The sequence below is a fragment of the Quercus robur genome, chromosome 9 (genome assembly GCF_932294415.1).
Source record: "Quercus robur chromosome 9, dhQueRobu3.1, whole genome shotgun sequence".
NCBI lineage: Eukaryota > Viridiplantae > Streptophyta > Magnoliopsida > Fagales > Fagaceae > Quercus > Quercus robur.
The window spans coordinates 15,827,759-15,850,924 of record NC_065542.1 but is presented as its reverse complement, the minus strand read 5'-3'; the positions used below and the strand labels follow the sequence as shown (position 1 = coordinate 15,850,924).

At 32.3% G+C, this 23,166-nt stretch overlaps 1 protein-coding gene across 3 annotated transcripts; it reads left to right on the top strand.

Moving 5' to 3' along the window:
- Nucleotides 1–8,371: 8,371 nt before the first annotated feature.
- LOC126699576 (protein ROOT PRIMORDIUM DEFECTIVE 1-like) lies at nt 8,372–11,948 on the top strand. Of its 3 annotated transcripts, XR_007646821.1 has the most exons (3): nt 8,374–9,486; nt 9,569–9,643; nt 11,061–11,395. XR_007646821.1 is itself a non-coding variant. In XM_050397477.1 (2 exons), exon 1 carries the CDS (start codon nt 8,857–8,859, stop codon nt 9,331–9,333), a length of 477 nt encoding a protein of 158 aa, XP_050253434.1. In that variant the 5' UTR covers nt 8,372–8,856; the 3' UTR covers nt 9,334–9,643; nt 11,743–11,948. The 3 variants fall into 3 exon arrangements, 2 of the variants coding, with proteins under 2 accessions (XP_050253434.1, XP_050253433.1); XM_050397477.1 differs by lacking the exon at nt 11,061–11,395 and adding an exon at nt 11,743–11,948 and having other exon boundaries at nt 8,372–9,643; XM_050397476.1 differs by having other exon boundaries at nt 8,372–9,643.
- Nucleotides 11,949–23,166: the final 11,218 nt, after the last annotated feature.

Genomic DNA, 23,166 nt, shown 5'->3' with positions numbered 1-23,166 from the left:
TAATCACACTTAGCCTAACTGGATGGAATATATTGTCCTTGTTTACATGAATGCACAAACATAATTTTCACGAAATATCATGCTATTAAATTATTTATAACAAAAAAACCCATTTAAAATATGGTTGGATGCCATAATGGGCTTTTTCCAAGTTGTTCACAAGTCAATTCTGGTCAGACTGTGTTCGCCTGCTAGGGTAGTATGACTACGAGTTTGTCATTGATGGTGGAATGGGTGGATGGTGGTGGGTACTTAGGGTTCGTTTGGATACAACTTATTTTGCTGAAAACTAAAAACACTGTTAACAAAATAATTTTTAAATATGTGAAAAATTACTGTTCACTCTTTTTTTACTGTTCTTATGCCTTAGTGCATTGTTCATGGGACATGAACAGTGCATCAGGTGTTGATCTTAAAAAAAAAAAAAAAAAAAAAAAAAAAGAAGAAAGAAGAGAAAACGCACAAATGTGGACGCAGAAACGTAGATCCAAATTCTACTAGACGACAAATCTCAATAATATACATTTTGGTTTGAATTTTGTGATGCCTCTTATTAATGCACTGCTGAATTTTAAACACAGGACTGGACTACAACTATTCAAACTAGCCAAAACATATGGCTAGATTAGACAACTCCTCCCTTTTAAAACTAAGATAATGACAACAAAAGATAATTAAATTCAATCCTAGTCTCATATCACATCATTAACCAAATAACTCTTTTGAGGCATATCTTGTCTGAACAATCTTTTGGACTTCTCATTCAGCTGGTATGAATGATCCTCCTACTGAAACACAATAATTCCATACTTTCTTGCTGTTTTCTGGTAGCCTATGAACGTATTTATCCTTTGGGTTCAGTGAGGATACTCGATCATTCACAATATCTTTATAGCATGTTTTACCCAATGCCAACACGTTTTGGCAACATGGTTTTGTTATAGAAAAGGCCCTATCAAACCAAGCATCATCAATTTCTTCTGAGCAATCCAGTAAAAAGTTGGGTTGATGATCAAGTTTTTCCCAGCAGTCACTCACTTGTAGGTCAGATTTTTCTGTTGGCATCGATTGATGAGTTGGCTCAATCAAGATTATGTTGCTCAATATGAACAGGATTGTTATGAAGGGAAGACTGTTGAACCATGCCATGCTATTTGAGCCTTGGGAGAATGAGTATGATATGAGATTTTTCTTTGGGGAGAGACTTTTGTGAGATTACATTACATGGATAGGAATGGTATTTATTTAGTGTTACAAATACGAGTGATATTATGATAATGGGAAATGCTAACGAGTGTCCTTAGGGCACTCGTTAATAATCCATTTAAAGAAAGTTTTTATGGGAAATGAAAAAAAAAGGTAATTAATACTTTGACAGCTTTTTTCATTTCCCATAAAAGTGGTATCAAAATTTTCCTAAAATAGATTATTAATGAGTGACCTAAGGGCACTATATTTAAGTTTTTTTATTATTAAATTTTATTTAATTTAAGGTTTTTTTTAGAAGTAATTTAAATTCATGGAGCCACATTGATAATCACACCATTAAATTTTAATTATACACATTGATGAGATTTCCAAACACCAAAATGCCACAATAAATTCACATTATAATTAACACTTCCAAACCCTTGATTATCATAGGGTCATGCTAACGAGTGCCCTTCATTAATAATCAATTTTAGGAAAGTTTTGATACCACTTTTATGAGAAATGAAAAAAGCTGTCAAAGTATTAATTACCTTTTTTTTTTTTTCATTTCTCATAAAAACTTTCTTTAAATGGATTATTAATGAGTGTCTTAAGGGCACTTGTTAGCATTTCCCATATATCAAGTTATGGACAAAAAAAACACACACACACACATGAGCGCGCAAATACATGAAGTTTTAAAATTTTATTTTATGAGTTTTCATATTTTGAAATTGTTATATGATAGCTCATTATCAATTATTAATGTGGGTAGGTGTGACCATTTTATTTTATTAAGTTTATATAAAATTTTTATTTTTTATGCATTTTTCAATATCTATGTCATTGTTTTTATAAAATAATTTCAAACTAACTAGCCTCATCACACGCGCTTTGTGCATGCAATGAGTTTTTTATTTTTATTTTTATTATAATTTTGGGTTTAGTATCATAGCTAGTTTAGCAAGAAAAAAGAGAGTGTATGTTTAAATTTAAAAAATGATAAGAGATGAGAAGGAAAATAGGGTGTGTTTGTTCAAAACGTGGGTTTAGTGAGAGGTTTTTAATTATGAGCTTTTATTTTATAAATTTGTCTCCCTTATTTAAAAACATCTAAGTGAGCAAGGAGGGATATTTTGAGATATCTTTATTTTTTATTTATTTTTTTATAAGTAGATATTTTGGGATATCCAAAACTTAGAATTCATGACTTGACAACTTGGAAACCTTTTAAATAGTAGTATAGATAAATGACAAAACTCATCTCACTAGCACTATATTAATTATTGACTCACACAACCACACTTATCCATACATAAATTGTACACGTGTCTATTTAACTGATCAAATGCATAAACAATCACTAACTAACATTTTTTTTTCTTGAATCACTAACTTTATAACAAAAAGTTGTTATAACAATACACGTGTAATAAACCATCTGTATTTTCTAATTATATAATTATATTTATACTATACACACATACTTTCACACACACACACCACAATTCACACAAATAACATTATAACAAAAATAAAAATAAAAAATAGCGTACATAATTAGTATTAAACACATACTCACACATATATAATACAAATTTATAATAAAGAGAGATACTCACAATACATAAACATGCACTCCATAATCTTAGAGTCGAAAATACCGAAATAGTTAGATGAAGAAGAAAAACAAGATGAGATTCATAAAAGTTTCTCTCCAAACTCTCTAAACTCTATTGTTGCTTTGAGATGGATAGATATGTGTTGTTGTTTGATTTTGAACCGGATTGGTATGTGATCAAGGTGTGCTAATTATGTGCCCATATATATATATATATTGAAGTTAGGTGAACCCCTGAAACAACATGTGGAGCCGCCCACTGCTAATTATGTGCCTCTATTGGGACCATATCACCTGCAATGGGCCATATATACACTTAAAGTCACGAACAACAAGTACATATTTGTCACTTGTCTCTGCAATCTTGTGTGGTAGCCTGGTAGGGACCAACAAATGTTTGTTACTCAAATGTAACACAAGAAGCTTCTCCAAGTGTAGGAGATAGCTCATATTTTAAGTGATTGAATGAAGCCACAGAGGAACAAGACCTCCCAAATCTTGGTTCTCATTCAAAACAAGTCTTTCAAATTCCTAAGACTCGTTAGACTAACAAAGTTATCGGACATTTTCACCTTCATGGGTCTTTGCCAAACATGTGCCAGTCGTTTGGTTGAGGTGGTAGGCGACCAATGAATGTAAAAGCTGGTGGCGGCAATAGCCGGAAGTTGGAGGCAACGGTGAAAGACAAAAGGGGATGTTTAGGTACAAGGTGAAGATGGGATTGTGTAAGTGAGTTTGACACAAGTCAGTTTTTGAGTGGTATGCTGAGAAATATTATGCTCAAGGAGAAGCACATACTGTATTTCAAGCTATCAAACTTGCAGTATTCCACAGGTTCCAATATATATGGATCTTTGAATGTGACTCTAACGGTGTCATTGAAGCATCGCAGAATTTACACTCCACTCCTCCATCTCCATGGTTTTTAGCTTCTTCCCTCCATGGTGGCAAGGATTTTAGGTCCTTGCAACCAAAAAGCAATAAAAATGTCTCCAAGGGAGGAGGAGTGTGGTCACAAAACAATAAAAAGAAGTCCAGTCTTTATCACTTTACTTCTTTTACCTTCGAAAGCTCAATGCAAGCTTGAAGAATGTGGGAAAGGAAAGCAGATAAAATCTAAAAGACCGACATTTAAAAAAAGGAGAAATACTTCATGGTGCAGGAAGAAGAAGAAGAAGAAGAGTAGGAACATTGAGGACAAGGATATTTCTAGAGGGGAGGAATGTTAGGAGTCTAGTTTAGTTTAAAATTGTTAGATTAATAATGATAGAGATTAATTGATTTAAATTAGGACTAGTGAGAATTGTTTAGAATATGATTAGTTTTATTGACAAATTATAGGAATTATAGTATTATCTTTATATATTTGGTAGTCTGTATTAATTCAAATGTTGACAATGAATTAAGGATAGTAATGAATGTCTTGTTAGCTAGTCTAACTTGAAGGTCAAGACTCCCTCGAAGTAGTCCATTTATTAAATTTGGAGATCTTGGTTCTCTTGATGTAACCAATATAAAAATTGAGACCATAACAGCTGGTAATCAAGATGTCCCAATGGTTTGGGTCTTAATTAACTAGCGAGTGGTAAGGATGGTGATCAAGTTGAAGATTTATATAATTTGAATCAAGATGTCTCAAAGGACAAAATGGTCAACACACAAGTGGTTCGCTGAACACAAAGTCACAAACACCAAACTAGATAAGGAAGAAATTCTTATGACTAGTTATCATTTTGGAGGAGAAGCATTCTTATGGTACCTATTATTCAAGAAGAAGGAAAGTCGTAGAGAAGGAAAAATAGGCATCAAGTTAAACTTGAAAATGGTTTTTGAGAGAGAGAGCCTTTCCAAAGCCTACTCTTCAGGACAAGGGTAAAATTAAGAAGGAAATATTAAATAAATCTTATCTACTTATAGGGTCCATTTGGATTGAACTTATTTTTACTGAAACTGAAAATTGAAAACATTGTAGTAAAATAATTTTTAAATGTGTGAATAGTATCGTGGGACCCATTTTTAATATTTTTAAATGCGTGAACAGTACTGCTATAGTGTATGAACAGTGATTTTTGTTTCTACACAGTAAATTCATGCGATTTTACTATTCATGTGCTAAAAAAAAAAAAAAAAAAAAAAAAAAAACGCTGAACACAAACATGCAATCCAAACTAGTACATAGTAGATAAAGATTAGGTTTGTTTTGAGACTAGTACATAGTAGATAAAGATTAGGTTTGTTTTGAGATTAAATGTTAGCTTTATCTTGTAAAGCTAACTATTTATACAGCTTGATGGTGAATTATAAAATATGCTAAGAAATATTATTATTAAGTGGAAGTTTCATTTTAGAGGTTTGGACTCTCTCAAAGTAGTCCATTTATCAGAGTAAGAGGTCTTGGTTCCCTTAAAGTAACCAACCAAAAATTTATGTTCATAACAAATTACGATGTGAATTTAAGTCGGATTCCTCCAATCTAAGGCCATTTGTTTCAACCGATTAACTGAGTCACAGGTTACTTTTTAGTCACAACCATTCTATCATTTTGTGCAATTGAAAAAAAAAAAAAAACAAACAAACAAACAAATAAACAAACACCAAGAAGATGAAAAGTTGATCTCAGCACATGAAAGGTAAAGCCAGACAAGATTAAGGAACTCATGAGGCTTGGCTTGGTTTCAAGAAAATTCTGTCACTTTATAGTTCATATCATCAAATACTAAACATTACAATTAGATTACATGTTTGGGTCTTTTTTTCACCCACACACACGTCTCATTTTTCATAGATTAGCAATTAGGTTTAAGTTTTTTTTGATAGTTTAGTCAAGCACTTATGAATCATGCCAATAGAAAATTCATGTCCACTAGCATTGTGTTTCCCAAGTGTAAGTAATTTAGTCTATAAAGCATATAAATAATTGTGAGGAAATATGTAATCTACTACTAGTAGGGACAAACAAATATATTTAATGGGGTTAAATGAATATATCCATTGATGATCAAACAAGTATATTCAGTTGTAAATTCAAGCTATTAGATAAAATTAGCAATATCAAATAGAGATATTTCACAATAGATAAAGAAAGTGAAATAGAAAGGGAGAGAATTATCTTAATCACACACGTCAACAAGAGGTCAATCTCAAGAATTCACACAGACATGCATGATCTGTAGGTACAAGCACTCTTTTATTCCTGCCATATAGGTATGATAAACAGAGAGGTGAGAGTAAGCAAATCATAGTTAATAATTCACCTTATTGAACGATAAATGAGAGATGGCTGAAATCAAGGGAGGAGGAAGAAAGATAATGTCCTGTTAGTGCTGAATAATGAGGGGAAGGCTTAATTTTGTACCTGCTGAATGTAAGAAAGAGAGCATTTGTGTTGAAATTCAATGGCCACAGAGAGTTTTTTTGGTGAAGGTGATGTAAGTTATGTATGCATTGCTCTTCTTCTCCTTCCCTTGTATATTTAGTATTAACATTAATGTTGGTTACACACAGCTAGTTGCACTTATCGATGCACAACCTTAAAAATTGTGTTTTCATCAGTTATAATTTTGAAATCACGAAATTGCGTTGAAAACACACTTTTACTGAAATCGTGTTTTCATAACACAATATCAACTAATGTGGTGAACACACGATCTGTCGCTCTAGCATTAAAAAATAATCAAATGTTAGCGTGTAAGAGTGAGTTCCAGTTTCACCATAACCTAGACAATATCTAGAAGCTTTTAGACAGTGGATTTTCCAAAATATTTTGCATGAATCAGTGATTTTTATTGGAGGTTGAGCTTCTTCTTCTTCTTCTTTTCTTTTTTTTTTTTTTTTTTTTTTGTTTGGTGTAGAGATAGGTTGAGCTATTTTGTTTTATTCTAAACAAGATAATTTGATTGATTTTGGTTTGTCTTTATAAGGGGAGCCACAAATATAAGAAGGAAAAACTTAACGGATACCTTAAGGATATTAATTTAAGAAATATTTTTAGAAACTTCTTATAGGAAAAGAAAAAAAGCAACTGTCATTTTTTACAATTTTTTTTTTTTTATATTTTTCATTAAAATAATATCAAAACTTTCTTAAAATAGTCAATTAACAATTGTCCCAAGGCACCTGTAAACGGACCCATTTAAGAAATATGGACAATAATTAACCATTAACTGCATACTAGTGTGTAGCCCCGAAAATATGTAATGGTTTCTCATATTATATATATATATATATATAATTTAAAATTTAATTGGTTTTAGACTTTTCAATTATTGCACCTAATAATTTAATTGCCACAAAAATTAAAAACTTAGATGGATATGTGGTGGAAAATTGGATTCCAATTGAAATCTAATTTAGAATCTAATTGGATTTGAATTCTTCGACTTTTACACTCAATAATTCACTTAACACAAAATTAAAAATTAAATAGGATACATAGCGCAAAATTGAAAATCCAATTAAAATCTAATTGGATTTGTCTAAGTTTTGACTATTAATATATATAGATTTGAGGTAAGGGGCATGACTTTTTTTTTTTTTTTTTTTTTAAAAAAAGCAAGAATAATGTCTTCCTCTTGCATTCAGTTTGTTTGCACATTAGACCTGAAGAATAAGTGAAGAAAGACTCCATCTGAAAGACTTTTCATAAAGCCCAAAAAAAGTGAACAAAAATCTTTATTTTGTCCTCCAAGCCGCAACTCCCACTCTCCTCTCTTAAATTTACACGTGGGCTTGGTACATACATTTGGGTTTCATCTATTTGTAGTTGAACAAGCATTATGATAGGCCCAAAGAAAGTGTCATCATTCACACAAAAGCCACTCAGCAGTTGACGAATCTCCTTCCTTTCCATCAATAAAAAGCCCTGAAAAAGTAAAAACCCAATTAAACAACTACAGCTTCCACCATCTTGGACTACCTATATTCATAAAACAAAGCAACATATTGGGCTGAGCCATCTACTAACCCATTAGCCCTAGTACCAAGTACCAACCCACCAAAATGAAATCCCCCCAAAAACCCATTCCTCCAAGGGCCCAACGCCTACCTAATCAACCCAAAAGTAAAACATCACACTGTGTTTTGTTTACATTTTGTGACTGATATGAATATATGATGCACACTGCCATGGGCCCATGGCATCACAGGAAAGGAGTCAGAACTATGCATGAATTACTTTTGCTTCCCCATTTGATGTCCTGGAGACACTACTGCAAATCGCCTGAACCGATAATATAGTCGATTGCAAATTTTAAGTTTACGACTTTTCGTCACGCTCCAGACTAATAAACCCATGTATAGATGTATAGGATGAGTGTTTCTTATGAGTTACTATATGGGATTAGTTATTTTCAAGTTTACATAAAGTAGTTGTTACTTGTTTCCCAAAAAGTAAAAGTTAGCATAGTTATTTCATTGTTTTTTTTTTGTTTTTTGTTTGAGAACTGATTAGAAACTTTCATTAAAAGCGAAACCAAAAGAATACAAAAAAAGAAAAACAAAGAAAAAGTATGACCCCAGGCTTTTTAAGTCTTAACCACATGCAGTTAGCCAAGGAATAAAGCTGTTCCAAGTGCACTAAAGAAAACACACTACACCATGCCCCACACAAAAAGCATCTACAAAACCCCTGAGCCCTCCTAAACCCTTGACTGCATCAACCGTTGGTATTCATCCAATAGCCCGTATGCCCCATTGAGAATCAAACTTGTTTCTGCTCAAAGTAAAACTTATTACGAGTATCCCAACGTTCCAACTCGCATGAGTCCAAATGTCCTAGTGTCATTTTATTGTTCACAGAGTTATACTCTGTACATTACATCTGTGTTATCTTAACCAAAACCATAAATCCCTTCCAATCCAAAACCCTAAACCCTAAAACCCCCCCAAAATTGAAAAATGCTCATCATCCTCTTATCCAAAACCACCAAAGCCTTCAAACCCAAAACCCCAATTCCCAAAACCCTTCAACCCCTACTCTCAAATGTCACTCCCACCAGACCCATGTCCCAATCCACCTCCATCCCCAAAAAGCTTCAGCGTGTACGATGGAGAGGATTGCGCATTTTAGGATGGCGATGAAGATGCCAAAGAGGTTGAAGGAGTTTCTTCTTCAGCATCAAGGGATATTTTATATTTCGACAAGGGGGAATCTAGGGAAGCTACATACGGTTTTTCTTAGGGAGGCATATAAGAGGGGTGAGTTGGTTGAGCTAAATGATTTGTATATTGCGAGGAGGCAGTTGGCCGACTTGGTGTTGTTGAGTCCAAGGAAGGCAAAGGTGGATAGAGAATTAGTTAATTATAGAAGAGATAGAGAAGATGATGAAATGGTACAAGTTAGAAATGAGTTTGTGGAAAATGGTTCTCAAAGTTTTGCAGTTGGGGACAATGTTAAAAAAGATAGGGAAGAGGAGGATGATTTGGATTCAGATATCATTTCTGATGCTGGCTCTGATTATAGTGATGAGGATGATAATTGCCTTGAAACTTTGGATGCAGAGGATGCCCATGTAACCGAGTGACTGAAATAAAGCTTGTGGCTTAATGATTATGTTGCATATTGTTAGTTGTAGTCAATTGCTATTTCAAGGCAACATGATCCTTTAGAGGGTGGAATTGTTGCTTTTGGTGGATCAGATGGTGTCATAAGAGTCCTTTCAATGATAACATGGAAGGTTGGCTGTTTTTCATGTTGTTGGTCTATCACATTCAGATCTAGTGTTTCTTTCATTCTGTGATAATACTAGTTTCTTGCAGCTTGTGCGACGGTACACAGGAGGTCATAAAGGATCAATTTCTTGTTTAATGACCTTCATGGCTTCTTCTGGTGAGGTAAAACATCCATTTCCTGAAAGTAATTTACATTACCTTGTATTATCTTTCAACTTGCTTTACTATTAGAATTTTTTTATGATATTGGTCTAGATGCCTCCATAATGCTGGAGTTAACTCAATAATGATGATGCAATGTCTGAATCTTCATAGGATTTGATTATCTATTTATCCCTTAAGTTCATTTGGTTCTGCAGTGTCCCTTTGGAGATAATTCTTACTTCTAATAGCAACATGAGACAAAACATGCTCTTAATACAGTAGTTTGTAGAAAATTTAGACTGTGGAATGTAGAGTTTGAGTCAGAAGATTTTGCACAGATAGTTAAGAATTACATGTTACTGTAGCTTGACACTGGCACATATATTCATAACATGTACAAATGCAGAGGTGCATAGAGATACATACATACTGTGTCTCTACATTTTGGATGAGTTATTCTTGTTTTTCCTTATAAGTACAAATTTTGAGAGTGCAAAATGAGCCTGGAATCTTTGTAAATGGGAGAAAAGCCTTAAAAAGAGCAAAGGGGGAGTTGGAGGAATTTTGAAATTATAAACAATTGCAATCTAAATTTCCAAAGTTCAAAGGCGTCCAGGAAAAAAGAATTAGCTTCTAAAGCCTTCATCAACTTGTATGAGCTCCAAATGTAGAACTTTCAACAGCATGACTTTTTTTTTTGGGTGTGTGCACGTGTGTGCATTAATTAAACAACAAACATGACTCATTGACTCTTGAATGACTTCCTACTCATTCAAGAGGTTTTATCCAGTAAAGGGCAAGTATCTGAGATTATATGTGCAGATGTTGCTTTTACAGGCATCCAAGAGTCTTAAATTTGTCTTTTTCCCTTCTTTGTGTGGCAGAAGAGGGGGGGGGGGGGGGGGGGGGTGGTTAATTAATACATTATATGTACAAACTGTATCATAAATAATAATAAATTTGAACGGACAAGTAGTCCTCAAAAAAAGAATGGGATGGAAATATCGATATCATTAGCAAGACATCAAGGCTCTTGGAATTTAGATGAAAAACAAGGAAGGAGCCAGCCGGCAGGAAAAGGGGGGTGGGGGGGAGTTCAAGGGGAGTAGTGGAGACTGTGGAGTCCTGTGAACATTTTTAGGACAGTTGCTACAAGGTTTTAGTGTGCAGTTGATCCAAACTTTTCAGCCATTTGTACCTTGTCAAAGATATTTTAGTCTGTATACATAAATTTTTATGCCGTGGTGAAAATGGTTGAGAATTTGGAAAATTTGTTTAATACCCGGTGTATCTAAATTGGTTTCAGTTGTTGAAGTCAAACTAATACATTATGCACAAATTCATTCTATAAAATTTGTTTAATACCTGATGTATCTAAATTGGTTTCAGTTGTTGAAGTCAAACTAATACATTTCACTTTTACATATCTTGTCAGCTGTATCAATCTGGAAAATTATTGTTTCAAGTAGTTGCTCATGCAGTCATGTAAGTTTATTCAGGTGATCATCCTTCTTGTTCAGAGTCCTCACATTCCGATTTGGGAAGTTGTGCTAAAATGAGACTGCAGTACATTAGATTCTGCCTCCAAATGTGTAAACTTGGTCAAATAATTCACAGAAATCTGCAAAAACAGATGTTATATTTGATTTGATTGTCTTAATGATGTAAATTTTACACTTTAAAAGTAAGCTAAAGTGGGTTTGAAATCTTACTCTCCTTTGAATGTATATTTTACCTCACTCCAATAAAGTTAAAGAATTTAGTCCTACAGATTACAATTGTTATGGCTGTGACTTCCTTATAGAAAGATTTTTCTTGAGTTGAAAATTCGTTCTTTTCTGTTTTCATACTTTTCTGTTTCCTTTTGGCTTTATTTTGTCTCCTATCATACATATGGAGACGTGTGTATACACTTATATGCATACATATATATACTCACACAGATGTATATTAATGTGTGTTTCTGTTTATATTTGTTGAGGAGCAAACTAGTAATTAAAGTTTCTAATTGCTTGTATGTTGGCAGTCATAACTGACCACATCTGTGACCCAAGTATTGGTAGAATCCAGCATATCCGCTACCACCACTTCACCCTTACTTTGAAAATTTCATGCAGGAATTGCAAATTTTTATAGCTGGAGAGCCACATAGATCTCTTCTCACCACACTTTTCGACTGTAGGTCATCCAGTGTGTGCAGAAGAAGCCAGCCTGATGGATCTTTCAGGTATCTTGCCATATTTGCAGAGTGCTGTGGTCCACACCAATGCCAAGCAGAGTTGCATTAACAAGATACTTTAAGAATGGAAAAAAAAAAATATATATATATATATATATATAATCGGTAACCAAAATTTGGGTAAGATTTTATTATAGCCCTTGAACTTTGAAAAGTTCATTTTCAATCCTAAATAAATTGTAAACATACAAAGTTAGTTCTTTTCGTAACCTGACTGTTAAAAGTTAAAACCTTGTCGAATTTCGTCATTGTATGTTAAAGACAAATAGAGAAATAAATTAGATGAATGAACTACTGTTAATTTGTTATGGTCACCGATAAATAAAGTAACTCATAAAATCACATGAGTTGATAGAATTAGGGTGAGTTTGGTTCAGCTTTTTGTAAAAGTACATAATGAAAAAGTGGAGTTTTCAAAAAGTGAATAATGAAAAAGTGCATTTTCAAAAAGCTGAATGTTTGGTAAAAACTGTTAAAAAGTTATTTTTGAAAAAGCTGAGTGTTTGGCTAGCACTTATAAAAGTGGCAGTTTGAGGGATAAATTACCAAAAAGGACAATGTATATATAAGAGCATCTCTAGCAGGTTAGACAAATTTTTGTACTGTTTAGACAATCAACAGTGACATTTATCTTTTGTCTACCCACTTTTTTAATTTTTATTTTGTAATCAAATTTATTCTTTTTTAATATTTATTTTTTCTTTTTCTATTCATTCTCAACAATTATATTTTTCAACAAAAAGTGTTACATCCACAATATTTTTTGCAATACTTTCACAAGAATCATAACAAAATCTTATATGAAAAGTTGTTACTAGTTATAATTTGAACTCATCACTGAAATTATATTTCTACTCACCAATATTAGCTAATTACTTAAAATTTATTGTGAAAATATTGTGGTAATATTTTTAAATTGTGATTTCTAATTCTTTGCATTTCTTTCATCCATACGTTTCCTTTTCCTTTTTCTTTTTTTTTTCTTTTTTTTTTCTTTTTTTTTTCTCTTGCATTTTGTCCACCACACACGTATACCATTGTCCACATCCTCTCATTTTTCTTTTTTTTTACTTCCACTTTCCAGAAGCTCCCTCATTCTTTCTTCTTCTTTTTTATCCTTTACTTCCACTTGATTCCAGAAGCTCTCTAACTCTCTGATTCCATAAATTCTCTAGCTCTCTCTGTGATACTTGATTCCATAATCTTGCTTGCCTTTTTGGTGTCATTATCTTCAAAGTTCAAACACACAGACATGCATGGAGAGAGGAGAAATCGTCTTTGCTCCACCACACCGCCACCGATGCTCCTCCTCCTCACTGCGGAGTGCATGCAACCGGGGTCATATCGGCTTCTTTTTTTTTTTCTTGATCATTTATTGTTGTTCTAATTTTTTTTTTTTCTGTTCTTGATATGCTGTTGTTGTTGTTTTGATTTTAGATTTGTTGTTTAAATTATATCAGTTTTATGAGAGCAAGAATTTTTTTGCTTTAATTGTTGTGGTTTGATTAATTTTAAGATTATGTTTTTGAGTTTGTATTTTGATTATGCTTGAGATGGGAGGCGTGAGAGGAGCTTCGTGCAAAGGGAGAGCAGAGAGATGAGATGAGGGGCGTGAGGTTTCAGGCGTGAGAGAACTGGAATTTTTATGGTTATTTTCGTAATTCACCATCAGCTCAACAGTAATAGTTCTAACGAGCATGCTCGTTTTGATTTATGGACCTCCTGCGGTCCATAAATATTGCGCGTTTTGAACGCATTTTTTGCCTGGGCCCAAAACGCAACTTTTATCAAAAAGTTGCGTTTTGGGCTGAGCCAATCACAATTTTTCTTCAGCTTTTTGTAATATGGGCATTTTCAGCTCCTAAAACGCACACTAACTTGGCTGTGGAGGCCTTTGTGATCTTCACTAGATACAGTTGAGGTATAGACTGCTAGACACTCACATTGCTTTTGTTGGTTGGCAAGCATTCGTTATAGTAGCTAGAGATCCTTATCCTTATGTCCTCTACTATGTTTGGTGAAGATCTCTCTGTCTTTCCCTTGCCCAAACATTGTACAACTTCTCCTACTGTAACTCAATAGTGTCCCCCCTTCATAAAAGAGTACTTTCTATAAACATGTTGTCAGTAATACACTGTTGATATAATTGGAGCCATTGGACTGGTCTCTTCACAGTTTCATCTTGTTTTACATTTTGTGTGGCTTTGTGGGTCTTCAACCATGTGCAATGTTTTACGTAAGATAAGGACTTGGTGATATAAATGGTGGAGATTTTGGCTATGCGGCTCACTTAAAGAAGATCTAGTTTTAGGAGAATGATGTCTTTATGTAGAAGAGTGCTTCAATTAGGCGGGTTAAGTTTTTATGTAGCTCAATGGAGTAGAGGCTATCCAGTGATTGTCATAAAGTATTTTCTGTATCAAGATGGGACACATGTTTGGAAGAAAAAAATTTGAGCAATTGAAGGAATTAAAATTTGAACATGAAGTTCGTGAAATACATTTTGCCCGAGCAATCCATGTAAATTCACCCAGAATATCACAATTCATTTGGATAAGTAATAAGTTAAGACAAAAACTTGTTGCACACACCTTTATACACTCAAAATAACAACTGAAATTGTGACTTGAAGTCACGATTTCTAACTTTTGAGTGTGTAAAAGTGTGTGCATTGATGTGTGTAATTTCCAACTTAGCATTTGTGTAAAAGTGTGTATATTAACATATGTGTAATAAACACTGCTCATAAGTTAAGCCTAACAAAAAGTTTTTGCCTTCGTATGCATGCATTTGACAAATGAGTCCACAAATGTACAAGCCAGAGCAGAATAGATGGTATAGAATCTGTTTGCACAATTGTTTCCTTGACTTGTGAAGTCTTCACTTTCCACCAATCTTACTGTGAAGTTCAGAAATCTCTGTTGAATATCCTAGGAATTCCACAACCATAAATTGAAAAGGCTTGGATTCTATTTGCTTTAGATATTGAGCTATGTTGCCACATAATTTTAGTCATATGTGTCCAATTTTCAAACCTAAAGTTATAACTAACACATTGACTAATTGTTCTTTTGCTTTCTTTGTTTTTGGGATAAGCAAAAGAATTACTGGAAAAAAGGAGGCACATCATAGTACACAGAATTTAGTGAAGAGACCCAAAAGAAAAGATAAGAATCAAAGAAAACAATAATTAACTCCTGAAACTTTAAGCCATCCTAAAATTCCAATACAAAATAAGATGTGCCAGGACCATAACCCACCTGAACATGACCTCACAAATATATGTTTCTTTTATGTAGTGATAGGGGAAGCACAACATGATTAAACATAAGACTATTCTGAAAGATTGATTGGTTTTTTTACTTGAAAACCCATTTTTGATTATATTGTCTCTAATTCCTTCCCTCTAGTCTCCATTTCTCTCCTGTAATCCCTTATACATGTGAAAATAATAATAATAACAATGATGCAGGATTTGCACTTTTTCATGCTAGATCAAATGAAAACTCAAGTGTCTTAAAACACTTGTTCACAGCCCCCATCATCAATTAACCTACCTGATTTGAAGTTTTTGGAGCAAAAAAAGGGTTACTGCCAAACTTAGATTTTATGATTTTTATTTTTATTTTGAAAAATAATAACATAACTTTATAGACAATAGAAAATCAAATTAATTCATTTACATCAAAGGAACCCATTTGGCTTTTGGGGAGAAAAACAGTATATTAAAGGAACAGAACGGTTGACAGAATCGGGTATATAATTATATAAATGCTATAATTGCTATACTCATCCGTAAGTTGAAATCAATTAAGGATTAAAACTGTAAAAGCAAAAGAATTAAAGGAACATTGTTGGGCAAGCTGAAACCATAAGTGAGGGAGTTAATAAGTAGAAGGGTATGCAAGTTAGGTTCAAATTGGGTGGGTTTGACATTAAGCTTCAAACATATATAGCTGAAAATTTTCCTACCCACAGCAAACCAACATCTAACCAATGTTTTACTTAAAAGATCCCTTCTCATTTCCCTGTATTATTGGTCCCATAATGACGTTATATATGAAAATGAGTTGCTTGAAATGTTATATATCAGGTTAGAAATCCTAATGTCATATACCCCCCACCTGAGGCTCGAACTCTTGAGCTCTTGGGTACCCCTATATATGCCCTCGGGTTGTTATTGCATATTTCAGGAGTATGTAATAATTTTCTCATGCCCTCATGGCAATGGCAAGGGGAGGTAGTACTTCGCCTAACATGGATGGTAGTAAGAGAGCACTCTAAAACTTTACTAGTCTGCGCTTGACAATTATGATAATTTACCATTTTACCAAACAAATATGTATCCAATGTTTGATTTGGTTGGTCAAGTTGGAATTTTAAATCAAACAAAGTTGGTATTCCTTGTGAATGATTAAAATCTTCTAGAGTTCTTAAAGTAATTTATTGTAAAGTTTTTAAAATCTTGCCATATATCATCAAAATGATTTTAATAAATAAAAAAATAGTGGTAGTTAATATTTATTTAAATGCTAATGATATGATGAATTTATGATATGTAGTAGGTAACTAAGTACACAAAGATTCATTATAAACTTCTTTGGGAGCTTCACTTCAAGGAATAACATGTTGGTCTAGTTGTCTCCAGAACCACAAAAGACTATTAGAATTGAGAAATCCTATGGTTCAAATCTTTTTGTATTTGATTATTTAAGCGAAGTATTGTCATCCATTAAATTCGCTCATATCAAATTCTAAGAAACACATGCAACTATGATGTTGATAAGTAGACCTTATCAATTTTCCTTTGAATAACAGAATATTAATTATTAATATGTTTTGAAAAGGTGCATGTGCCAGATTGCTCTATTAGTTCAATTTTTCTACTTCCCTAAAGAGTATATAATGTATGTTTTATTTTATTTAAGATCAAATAATAATAAAAGGTTATAAATTAATAACAATTTGCTATTTCTCTCTTTGTCCTTTCCTTTTCTTTCCTTTTCATGTCTTATAAGTTATATACAAAACTTTCTTTCCCATCAAAACTAAAGACCTTTTTTGACAACTTCTTAGTATAAAAGTGGTATCAAAATTTTCTTAAAATAATTTATTAACAATTGTTATTCTAAAGACATCCGTTAACGGAATCCATAATATATATATATATATCTATATGAAAAGCTATAACGTTGCAATATCAACAGCATGTTACATGCACTTGAATAAAATATAGATATATTATCGGAAAAAGAGGGACGTTTCAACTTGACCACAACCAAAACATGATAAACGTCATTGATTAATAATGTATTATTTACTATAGTACTAGTGAACAACCTAATGACTCCTTAGCTTAGCTGTTCCGAAACATTGAACGCGGATTTTGATTTGTATGTGTATTACGCCACATAACTTTTAGTTTTTTAATATAATTCTGTCTTTTTTTTTTTTGCTAACCATATAATTCTGTCTTATTCTTAGTCAACTATGAGCAACTATGATAATCCAGATTCATAATTATATATATTTGTGGATTATAAATTATACTAATGTCTACCATAAGACTTCTAGATATTTTAGTGTCGATAAAATTAATAAAATAATGTGAGTGATACTACAAAATCCAACAAGTGTACGATTCTCAAAAAAAAAAAATCCAACAAGTGTAGAGCTAAGGTTATTGCTAATAATTAATATATCTTAATTAACGTCCAATGTGGTGAGCTTGCATCAATTCATAAAGCAATAAAAAAATAAGTTCTTGACAAGGAGCAATGCATACTAGGGGGCAAGTGCAAAGGTGCCATTGGAATTCAAGAATGAGAATGAGACATTTTGATTAAACATATATAGCAAATGGACAACTTGATCGTTTGCAAATTGGGTGGTGTTACCACCATACATGTATAAAATTAAGTGTAAGATACTATTTAATAATATAAATGAACATGTTAATGAAGTATTATTATTTGAAATTATCTATTAGGCCACAAATAATTTAGCTTAATTAATTGAACATTTAAGGATTATTTTAAAACATATTAACACAAATAGTTATTTAATTTCAACCATAGTTTCAATTCACCAAATCAAAAATCGAGTTATTGTTTGCCATAATTTTGCTTGAGTGAGTATTGAGCAAACTCTTGAAGATAGCATAGTTGTACTTTGTAACAAATACAGGGAAAATATTATCAACTCATTATCTGAAGAAAGAAAATATTATAACCTTGTCACATTTGAGCAGTTTCTAAAACAGACTGAAGTCACTCAACCCAAATGCAATTCTATTGACAACCTAAACTGAATTTTTTTTTTTTTTTTTTGAGAAAAAAAAAATACTATATTTTGGCAATAGGATTTGTCCAACAAAAAGTATATATGAGCCCTAATATTTATTACAATATCTAGTAATGCTGACAAACATTTATTTTATTTTGTTTTGTTACGTTCACCAAAATGTATTTTTATTTTTGTAATTATTTGATTGAGATCAATGAGATGTACGGTTGAACACCCGTGCCTTCAACAACAACCAAAAAAAAAAAAGCTCTTTATAGTAGGTAGGTCAGTTCTCATTTTCCAAATTTGTTATTATAGTTGAAAAAATATTGATAGAAGTACCTCTTCATTGATACAAAAGTAAAAGAGGAAACAACTCCTTCAACAACAACAAAAAATAAAAAAGGACACAATTCCTACGTTTAGGAAAAAATTGCATCGTTTGACTTTTTTATTATTATATATAAATATGATAGAACTTCAATGTAGGACTTCTACTTTATGATAATTGTTTTTTATCATCAAATCATAACATTAATTGATTTTTGGTGTTGACAGGATCTAAACTTCATATATCTTATTTTATATAAAAAATTTGTATTAGTCAAGTCAAGTTCACTAAAACCCACAAATGCAACCTTTGACTTAATTCAATAGAATTACTATTATTTTAGACATTGAAAAGGTAAGGTAAGGTTAAAGAAGAGATTTCAAATTTGTGAGGAAGTATAGTTGCAGTGTCTCGATTTACAGTCCAAGCCTAAAACATATGAGATATTGGTCCAATGAGCCTAATTCAATAAATTTGTAGAAAGTGGATCGAAGAACTAGGCTCTAATGAATTGAACAACGGCTAATACTAATTGAATGACAATAAAAAACAAATAAGAGATTTTGATCTTAATAAACTTTCAGTCTGAGGAGGTCACCCTTGCATAAGTTAATCATCGATGGATACAAAGATAATTTAGATTGCTACGGTGCTCTATTTCTATATTTCCGATCCCTGTCTCATGGAGGGTCTCTTACATTATATCGCTCCCTTTGGGTCATCTTAGTCTTACACTTGTTGATTATCTGAGCCCCTACTTGAGTACCTGTCCCATCAAACACCCTCTATGGCTTTCTGTGAGTTGTGGTAACCAAGGTAATACTGTTCAGAGGTCTTCTCCACATAAATGCGGCCAAAAAAATTGGTGCAGTGCATTTAATGCGTGGTAGCAGTTTTCCCTTAGATATTTTTTGACTTCCTTCTTTCTAGTATGTTCGTAAGACACGTTCCTATTATGGGAGTTTCTTAGAGGGTCACTCTAATTGTCGGAATACACACTTGAGCTACATTCATCATATCCGAGGAGGAGTTTCTCCTCAGATCACCCTCCACTCGTCCCCTACTTATGAGACTTTAACTGGAAACTTCTAATAGTTATTTGTTCCTCCTTGGACCTATCAATGTCCTCGGACAAAATTCAAGACCCAATATATGATCTTGGGCCTTTATTCCTTTAATAGTTAATACTTAAAAAAATACAGATTTAAAAATTGATATTAAATATTAAAAAAAGGTGCTTAAGTTTTTCGCCTTATACCTCAAAATGTAATAAACCAGCCATGAAAGATTGTTGCAAATATCTACCCCTCCTTTTCATCCCCTTTAATTGCAATACTCTAGTGCTTAAAACAAAAATAAAGATAAAAACAAGAATACTTTTACAAGTTACACTTGCTTTTTTTCAATTTAGTTTGAGCAAAAAAATATCATTTGAAAAAAAAAAAAAAAAAGCAATGATATGTCAATAATTATCAATGGTCATTAAATGCCAACAAAATGAAATTGTTTTCTTTCAATTTTGAAATCCATTTTAAAAAAGTTTTGACATTACTTTTATAAGAAACTAGTCGCTAACCCGTGCGATGCACGAGATAATTTTTATAATTTGGCTCAAAGCATAGTATAATTTTTTTTAACCCATAATAGTACAGAATGTTAAACCAAGAGCAAAATGGGGAAAAATATAAAGAGAATACAAATTGACTAAAAAAGGGATGAGAATCTTAACAAATTTAAGTTAAGAATAAACAGTTGCCAATGTAAATCCTTCAATTTAAGAACTTTTATGGCCTTGCAATTAATGCCCAAAAACCAAGTCTTGTCTAGTTGAAAATAACTACGGAATAAAAAAAAATTAAAAAGGGGGGCTCTCTCCTTTTCTTCCAACCTCAAAAGTGTCAAGCAAGGATCATAGAATGGATTATGGGCAATAATAAAAGTCCACAACACAAATCTGGGTAAAAGAAACCACTTGCAACATTTAACATTCTGTGAGGCAAAAGATATGACAATCCAACTACAAATTTGAGTTAAAAAATTAATTGCAAGTAATATAGAAAAGCATGATTCCAATTTCCAAGCCAAAATTTGGATTCTAAAACAGTAATAGGTTCAGGAACAAAATATGATCCAGCTTAGATTTTCAACAAAGATGAAAAAATTGATGTGTAACCCCAAAGTCTTAGGGCATAGAATTCAACTTAAGCAATCTATATATTAAACTCTAGGAGTTTAAACTTTCTTTTTCAGTTTTAGATGTCTTTGTGATTCTCATTAAAAAAAAAAAAAAGCTTTAAATGTAAATAATCACCCTTTCATCAACATGTTTAATATAAACACAGGCTAGGGAAAAAAACCATAACAAAAAAAAAAAAAAAAAAAAAAAAAAAGAGAATCCTATAGAGTTGAGAACAATTACATCTTAGTGAAGAAGCAATTAACAATAAAATTACTAAATTTCTAAACTTTGTTTTATCAACATAGTACAACTTTTTCATTAAAAAAAAAAACATAGTACAACTTAAAACGATGAACCATAGAACAATGGAGAACTTTGTTCCGATTTTTTTTTTTAATAGTAGAAAAAGGAACAAAATGGAATAGTAGAAGAATTAAAACCTTCTAGGTTGTGTTCCTTGCAATCCTCCAAAACCAAAGGAAACCCATCAAACAAAAAAAAAAACATGAAAAAAAATCAAGCAATAGGGAACCAAACGAAATAAAAGAAAAATCCATATGGAAAAAAGAGAGGAAAAAATAGGGATGTACAGAGATTCAATGGTGGAGTTTACAAACAAATAGAGAGACAAACTGATATAATTTGGGAAAACAAATTTGAAAAGAATTGGGAGAATTACCTGACATGATAAACCAATCAAAATCTCATCCTGATTATATGGGTTAGTTGACAATTGAAGATTTGAGTGATTTTCTAAGGAGGTCATATGGTGAGAATTGGAGATTATGGTGTGTTGGAGAGGGTGGATCTACAATGTTTGCCAAGAGAAAGAGAAAAACTTACTGGTTGAGGTAGCAAAGCCACAGGCAGAAGAGGAGTTGGGGGAGCAACAAAGAGAGATATTAGTTGTAATTCCACCATCATTGATTTACCTCTTAACTGATATAAAATCAGAATTTTTGTCTTTTTATTTATGTATTAATATATTTTTTGGCTTGTGGCAGATCCAAGCTTCTTTTTAACTGAAATGCTCCACACTAATCTCAAAAAGATTTAAATACAAAAGCTGCTGCTCTTGGCTTAAAAACTGAAACTTTTAAATTACATTAACACTTATCTTAAAATAAGTAGGTTGCTGAATTAAATAAATTCTACTCAGTTTAAAACACACCAGCAATTTTTACAGTGAGGCTAAACTATTTGCTATACAAAAGCTAATTGGAAATTATGTTTCAAACAAAACATATGTATGCATATTTATGTTACCAATATCAACATGTAATACAAAGTTTAAAGAAAATCAAACCAACCCATCAACAAAAAAGTAAATAATCGCTATGTTACAGTTTATAATCCAACCTAGATTGATTCTGATGCCAAAACCCATATCCCCAAGCCACATAAGCAGCTTGCCCTTCCCCCTTTTACTATTTCAATCCTGTAGTAAAATTTGAAATATTGAAAGGAACCAAAATTGAGGGAGAACCTATATTAGGGTTTCGAGTATTGATAAAAACCAATTCTAAATCAAAACAAAATCTGAACCAATTTCTTAAAGCAAAACCAAACAAAATAGCCAAACCTAAATCCTATTAAACACCCAAAATTAATATAAAAGATTTTACCTGACCTATATTAGGGTTTCGAGTATTGATAAAAACCAATTCTAAATCAAAACAAAATCTGAACCAATTTCTTAAAGCAAAACCAAACAAAATAGCCGAACCTAATCCTATTAAACACCCAAAATTAATATAAAAGATTTTACCTGATCTATATTAGGGTTTCGAGTATTGATAAAAACCAATTCTAAATCAAAACAAAATCTGAACCAATTTCTAAAAGCAAAACCAAACAAAATAGCCGAACCTAAATCCTATTAAACACCCAAAATTAATATAAAAGATTTTACCTGACCTATATTAGGGTTTCATGTATTGATAAAAACCAACTCTAAATCAAAACAAAATCTGAACCAATTTCTTAAATCAAAACCAAACAAAATAGCCGAACCTAAATCCTATTAAATACCCAAAATTAATATAAAAGATTTTACCTGTAGCCATTCCAGCAGTCTGATGTTAGGTTGGTTGTGAGGCGAAGCGTGTGTGGCTTAGTTGAATTTGCTTACCGTCACAGGGGAAGAGAGAAAGATCTGCGTCTAGCTTTTCCGTTTTTGGGTTCCTGCATATGGGTCTTGTAGTGTTTGTTAGCTGAGTTTGCGTTTGAAGGAGAGACAGGGACTGAAATATAGGTTTTATCGAGTGTGTTTTGGGGAGTAATAGTTATTGGATGGGTTAGAAATAGTTACCGTGTTTAGGGTTTTTTTTTTTTTTTTAATGTTTTATTTTTTTTTAAATAATGTTGATGTGGAAATTATTATTATTATTTTTTTAAATAATGCTGATGTGGAAAAATGTGGAAGCTTCAAAAGTTTCGGTTTTATATATATATATATATATATAGATGAAAAAAAATGTTAAAACATTAATTGCTTTTTTTTCTTT

What these genes read in the sequence shown, in the direction of transcription:
- LOC126699576 (XM_050397477.1), top strand. Translation starts at nt 8,857, where the DNA reads ATGGAGAGGATTGCGCATTTTAGGATGGCGATGAAGATGCCAAAGAGG.